The sequence below is a fragment of the Microtus ochrogaster genome, chromosome 10 (genome assembly GCF_000317375.1).
Source record: "Microtus ochrogaster isolate Prairie Vole_2 chromosome 10, MicOch1.0, whole genome shotgun sequence".
Taxonomy (NCBI): Eukaryota; Metazoa; Chordata; class Mammalia; order Rodentia; family Cricetidae; genus Microtus; species Microtus ochrogaster.
Window position 1 is genome coordinate 58,526,794 of NC_022016.1, and position 6,925 is coordinate 58,533,718.

Consider the following 6,925-nt stretch of genomic DNA (forward strand, 5'->3'; position numbering starts at 1 on the left):
GGAGGTATGTTTCTGAAAGTTAGGGTAGAGAACTGTTTGGAGTAGGCATGACACAATGAGAGAGGGACATTTAGGGGACAACAGCCAGTGAGAAATAAATGTGGGCTAAGGATGTAGCTCAGCTTCAGGAACTTGCTTCGTATACACGCAGACATGGTCATGGTCCCCGAAACTGTAAGGAGAAGAATGTGAACCCGAGCTAATGTGTCAGCAGCTCGCCGAGAAGGGCAGAGCCTTAGGAGGGGAAATCCTGTGCACTTTCTAAGCAACTGGACAGATCAAAAATGGAGAATCAAAGTGACTTTGGTTCTCAGCCAAGTGAGTGTGGAAAGGATGTGTCCTCAACAGAGGCCACAGAGTCAGGTACACTTGGCTTTCAGGCAATAGTTTAGCTGCAGACATGGAATTATAGGCCCAGTAGACCTGATCAGGATGATCCAGCAAGTGGGTGGATGAGTGAAGGCAGGGGAGGAAGGCTTGGAGACAGGTAGAGGGAGAGTTAGGGGAAGGCAGAAAGGGAAGAGGAAGGCCCAGGGAAGGGGAGCAGGAGGGCAGCCATGTGACAGCATCTGATGCAGGGACACTCAGGGTGGGAAGCTTGAGAAAAGCTCTGAGGTCAGATTGGCGCCTGGACAGGCAGTTCTGCAGAAGCAAAGGATAAATCAACATTTCAAAGAAGCTCAATGGAAGTGGGGGAAAAAAATGGCTGAAATCTATCACAAGAATGGTTATCGTCACAGATTCAAAGCGTAATGGGCAACATTAGCTGAGCAAAATCCTGCTCCTGGTCTTTCCAGATGACTGGCTGGTGGCCAGGGCAGCAGTCAGTCACAGGGGTTCCAGGCACTTACTCGGATATGCAGGTCTTGGAAGAAGATGAGCAGCGTCTGCCGGATCAACTGGAACTCCCCGGCAGAGAGACTCCCATATATCTGTGAGGCAGAGCAGAGGGAAGGAAGCGCTGCACTTTCTACCACCGGCGAGTTGTGGGGACAGGCAGGGTTAGGGTGCTCAGGGGTGGGACTCAGGTAAGCAGGGACCTCGGCAGCAGGAGTGTCAGTACCCACCCTCCCAAGTAGAACAGACCCTGCCGTGCCACAGGCCTGGAGTGTCTGTCTGTTCTCTCCAGTTCAACAGACAAGCACTTCCAATGCCCTTTCAGGCATGGGGGAAGTTCTCTGTCATTGCCTTCCCTCTACAAAGGCCATAGTAGAGAGTCTAAGATGATAGTTGCCCATTGCAGTTACAAAATAGGCAGCTGTGGGATTTTAGAGATGTCCTAGCATTGATTCTGTCACTGTAATCAGAGAACCTGCTCGTCCTTACAGTTGGCTGGGAATGAGGGTTGTGGCAGTGAGATGACGGGCTGGTGACAAGCTTACTTCTATTAGCTGCCGGAAGGTCTCATCCACTTGATGCAGGATGGTTGGGGAGTCCTGGATGAATCCCTTGATGGCGTCTAAATGGTTGAAAGTGACCAGCAGCACATCTTTGGGGCGAGGACACAGCAGCACTTGGTATTTGAAAGCCATGGTCATCAGGTCATAGAGCTGTCAACCCACACATAGACAGATGGGATCATCAAAGTAGACCAGAACCTGAGCAAAGCAGCTGTGGGGACCACATGGATTGCCACCCAAGCCAGAGCACTTCTGAGAATGTGAGGGGGTGATGTTAGTAACTGAGCTAAGACAACAGTACTATCCAGAATATCTCTGGGCAAACCATGGTTTCTGGTCATCTTCTGTGTCTTCCTGATGGACACATTTGAGACCGTATTTGTTGTTGTGGGTTCTGCACTGGGCCCTGGACTTGGGAGAATCTGGAAATCCTGATTCAAGTACCTCTTTGTTCCATTTCTTTTTTATTTTTACTTTATATGTATACATGTTTGCCTGGATGTGTGTCTGTATACTATGTAAATGCCCGGTGCATACAAAGGCCAGAAGAAGGTGCTGGATCCTCTGGAATTGAAGTCACAAACAATTGTGAACCACCTTGTAGGTGCTAAGAATAGAACCTGAGTCCCCTGGAAGAGTACCCAGGCTCTTAACCACTGAGCCATCTCTCTAGCCCCTGTAGCTTGTTTTCTATATGACTATTCCTCCCCCTCCCCCCTTTTTTTGTAGTGCTTTGAATGGAACCCAGGTTTTGTGTACACGTAGTGTGATGGTTTGCATAGGAATGGCCCCCATAGGATCACATATTTGTATGCTTAAAGAGATGCGACTTCAAGTGACAGGTTCTAGGAGGTGTGGCCTTGTTGGAGGAAGTGTGTCACTGGGTGGGCTTTGAGGTTTCAGAAGCTCAAGCCAAGCCCATTTCACTCTCTCCGCCTGCTGATCTGGATATAGAATTCTCAACTATCTCTCTAGCACTATGTCTGCCTGTCTGCAGCCATGCTTCCTGCCATAATGATAATGGACTAAACCTTTGAAATTGTAAGCCACCCCAATTAAATGTTTTCCTTATAAAAGCTGTCGTGGTCATGGTGTCTCTTTGCAGCAATAAACATCAATTAAGACACAAGGCAAACATTTTACTAACTAAACTAAATCCCTAGCCCTACCCCCATTTTTATTTTTAAATTTTTAAAATTAAAAAACATTTTGAATTATGTTCATATACATGCATGTAGGGGTGTACAAACGATTGCCGGTGCCCTAAGAGGCCAAAGGCCTTGTTTCCCCGTGGAGATGGAGTTAAAGGTGGCTGTGAGCCACCTGACAAGGGACCTGCTCTTAAGTATATGCTTGGAACCATCTCTCGAGCCCCCACTCTTATTTTTAAATTAACGAATCGATTAATACAGTTTTGAGACAGGGGACCAAACTCACTATCAAGCAGAGGCTAACACTGAACTTCTGATGCCCCTGCCTCCACGTCCCAAGTGCTGGGATTATCACAACATCTGACTTCCTAGTTCCATTTTTAAATGTGGCATGTAGTTTTTGTTTGTTTGGGTTAAATAGAAATATAAAGTGCACATTCATCATTTTCTCCACAGCACACCCTGACACTGGGATTCATGAGTCTAATGGCCAGCCAGGCTCTTTCCCATAAACTTCTTAGAGGAAACACTATGGACGACCCTCACGTGGATTATTTGTTGACACTGTGGGCCATGGGCTTCTGGAAGACAATGAGAAACAGGAGCTTTCTTTGCTTGGACTTCTGTAACCAATGTTGGGCCCTGATAGGCTGGGATGTGGCTCTGTGGAGTAGGATGTAGCATGTGCCTAGGATGGATGAGACTTGGGATTCAGTCCCCAGCATCACAGAATTTTGTCTCCAAAGACAAAATGATTTGGACCATCAATCTCTTTTACATCTTGTCAGTACCTTGGTTTCCACCAATGATGCTTATGACATACTGTGCCAACTGATGCCATTGATGATGAGTTTCTCCACCACCTTTCTGATGATCATGGGCTTCATGAGAGGTCTGAAGGAGGCCATGATGCCAAGCAGAAGACGGGCAGGCTGAGGAAGGGGCTCCTCCCGTGTTAGCGAGAAGATGGTCTTTGGGATGAAGTAACATTCCCAAAGACAGACAACAGGAGGTAAAGGCTCAGTTAAAGCTGGTGTATCTCACTGAGGCTTCTAGTACCAACACCAGACAGATGCTGATTCTGTGTACCCACTCACCATCTAGTGTTAGTCTTTAAACTTCAAAAAAAAGTTCATATAATGGAGCAAGTTGAAAAATAATTATCGTTATTCAAGTCTAACTTCACAATTGTCTATAGTCCTAGAACTTGGCATGTGGGGATGTGGCTCAGTTGGTAGAAGTTACCTAGCATGCAGGAAGTCCTGAGTTTGATTCCTAGACGTGGTTGTGCAGGCTACCATATGGGAAGTGGAGGCAAGGGGATCAGATGTTCAAGATCTTCCTTAGCCTCATAGTGAGTTGGAGGCTAGCCTAGGAAACATAAGACCCTATCTCATTAGTTTCTCCCCAGTGTCCTAGATCTTTAGGTCTAAGTGGGTACCTGCTGAGGCAAGGGGTTAAGCCTCAGTGTCATACTTACGAGCCATCCACCTCTTTGGACACAGGGTCTTTCATTGGCCTGGAGCTCACCTATTCGGGTAGGCTGGCTGGCCAGCAAGCTGCAGACAGCTTCCTGTCTTTGTCTCCCAGTGCTGGGATTATAAGTGCACACTACCATGCCCAGCATTTGGTTCTGGGGTGCAGACTCATGTCACCATGTCTGTGAGGCAAGCCCTTGTGACTGAGTACAACCCTAATGTCACACTGTGCTGCAGGCTCTTCTCCAGAATGCAACAGGACATTTGGCTGCCAGGCTTTCCTGGGTTGCTCTTGGCTGTGATGGTTTCTCTGACTTTGGTCACGTTGACAATTTTTTTAAAAAAATGTATTATTATTATTTATTATTATTATTATTATTATTGATTTTTCAAGACAGGATTTCTCTATGTAGCTCTGGATGTCCTGGAACATTTTGACTATTTTTTATTTCAAGACAGGGTTTCTCAGACTGGAGAGATGGCTTGGCAGTTAAGAGCACTAACTGCTCTTCAAGAAGACCTGGGTTCGCCGGGCGATGGTGGCGCACGCCTTTAATCCCAGCACTTGGGAGGCAGAGGCAGGCGGATCTCTGTGAGTTCGAGACCAGCCTGGTCTACAGAGCTAGTTCCAGGACAGGCTCCAAAGCCACAGAGAAACCCTGTCTCAAAAAACCAAAAAAAAAAAAAGAAGACCTGGGTTCAATTCCCACCACCCACATGGATGGCAGCTCACAACTGCCTGTAAATCCAGTTCTAGGGGATCTGACACCTTCACACCAATGCACATAAAGTTAAATAAATCATAAAAAAAATTCTTAAAAAAAAAGACAGGGCTCCTCTGTGTAGCCTGTCCTGGAATCTGTTCTGTAGACCAGGCTGGGCTTAAAAGCATATGCCACCACCACCTGGCTAAAACCAATTAATAAGGTATATTTAATGTTTATATTATTGGACTTCATTGTGACATCTGCATACAATCACATCATGCTTTGATCATACTGGAATTCCTAACCGCCCTCTCTTCCCTCTTCCCAGAGGTGAAGCTTGGGGGTTGAGCCCTGAACTGGGGCGGCACATGCTCTCCTATCCATAAATGAGGACTGAGCAGTGAGGCTCTCTTTGGGCAGGTGAAACACAGCGGAGGGGTTGAGTGCAGACGCCTTCTGAGATTCGCTCCACCTGACAACCGACTACAGCTCATAACTACACGTACTTGCTTCTCCCAAGACATCGCTGCAATTGGAATCCTATCTGATCCCACTCAAGACAATCCACGGCTCGTGGGAGGGCAGCAGTGAAGCTGACAAAGTGGCTGTCTGCTCACCTTATCCATGCTGGCCTGGTTCAGTCGCATAATGGAGGCGTGAGCCAGGTGGTTGTACACCGTCCTCAGGGCCTTCTTAGAGTACAGCTCCTGGGGTTTGAACAGTTCCTCCATAAACTTTCTGTTGAACATGGTTGAGATGATGTCGTTCAGAACTGCAGAGACAAGAGAGAATCCCGATGAGCAAGGAAGGTGCTGCGTGTACTGCAAGAAGCCGTGGGTACGAGCGCTGCCTAAGAGTGGAGTTAGGCACAGAGGGAGCTGAGATGCGGAGTGCTCGGTGGGAACAGCCACTTGGGGAGAAGCCCAAAGGCCCAGTAGAAAGCAGGGCTCAGGAGTACTCTGTGACAACCTCCCACGGCAAATGTCCACGATGACAATATTAGAAGACTGGGCTTCAGGTGTTACACACCACTTTCCCCACTATTATATGTCTTGATAAGCAAAATCTCTTTCCCTTCCTTTTTTTAAAATTAACTAATTAATTTTTAAAAATGTAATGTTCATTAGTGGTTTGACTGAATGCCTATCTGTGTGAGGGTCTCAAATCTCCTGGAACTGGAGTTCCAGGCAGTTTGAGCTGCCATGTGGGTGCTGGGAGTCAAACCTGAACTCTCTAGAAGAGCAGTCAGTGCTTTTAACTACTGAGCCATCTCTCCATCCTCCAGAAAATCTTTCTTTTAAAAAAGAACTGAAAAGAAAAAAAAAAGTACTGCTTTGCCAGGCGGTGGTGGTGCAGGCCTTTAATCCTAGCACTCTGGAGGCAGAAGCAGGTTGATCTTCAAGTTTGAGGCCAGCCTGGTCTACACAGATCCAGGGTAGCTAGGACTATACAGAGAAACCCTGTCTCAAAAACCAAAACCAACCAAACAAACAAAAACCCAAAACAAACAAACAAGCAAGCAAATAAAAAAGAATGTGGGGCTGGAGAGGCAGCTCAGCCATTAGGAGCAGCTGTTGTTGCTCTTGCAGAGAACTTATGTGCAGTTCCCAGCACCCACACGGTGGCCCACAGCCATCATGGACTCCAGTTCCATGGGATCCAATGCCCTCTTCTGATCTCTGAGGGCACCAGGCATGCGTGTGACATAAGTACAGACATATATGCAGGCAAAGCACCCATACACATAAAATAAATAAGTCTATAATTTTTCTGCTGAAAATAGTTATAAGCATATAGATTCTAAGTTAGAGCACATCCTTAAAAAGAGAGACAGCACATAAATCCTTATTTATCTTTATGTATATGGATGTTTTGCCTACCTGTATGACTATACACCATATATGTGTGGTGCCCCCCAGAGGAGGGGGGAAGGTGTTGGATACTCTAGGACTGGAGTTACAGATGGTTGTGAGCCACCATGTGGGTGCTGGGCATTGACTCCAGGTCCTTTGGAAAAGCAGTCAGTGCTCTTAACCACTGAGCCATCTCTCCAGTCACCAAGCACACACATTCTTAAAAAAAAAAAATTCAGGCCAGGCAGTGGTGGCACACACCTTTAATCCCAGCACTTGGGAGACAGAGGCAGGCGGATCTCTGTGAGTTTGAGACCAGCCTGGTCTACAAGAGCT

At 46.9% G+C, this 6,925-nt stretch overlaps 1 protein-coding gene across 2 annotated transcripts in view; it reads right to left on the reverse strand.

The window, feature by feature from the left end:
* Positions 1 to 6,925, reverse strand: part of Oscp1 (organic solute carrier partner 1) — a 32,759-nt gene that overhangs the window by 10,841 nt on the left and 14,993 nt on the right. For both annotated transcript variants that reach the window (XM_005353256.2, XM_005353255.2), the window contains 3 exons: positions 5,354 to 5,508; positions 1,383 to 1,550; positions 852 to 932 (listed from right to left, as the gene is read on the reverse strand). In XM_005353256.2, the coding sequence (XP_005353313.1) occupies positions 852 to 932; positions 1,383 to 1,550; positions 5,354 to 5,508 (404 nt within the window). The remainder of the gene's footprint in view (positions 1 to 851; positions 933 to 1,382; positions 1,551 to 5,353; positions 5,509 to 6,925) is intronic.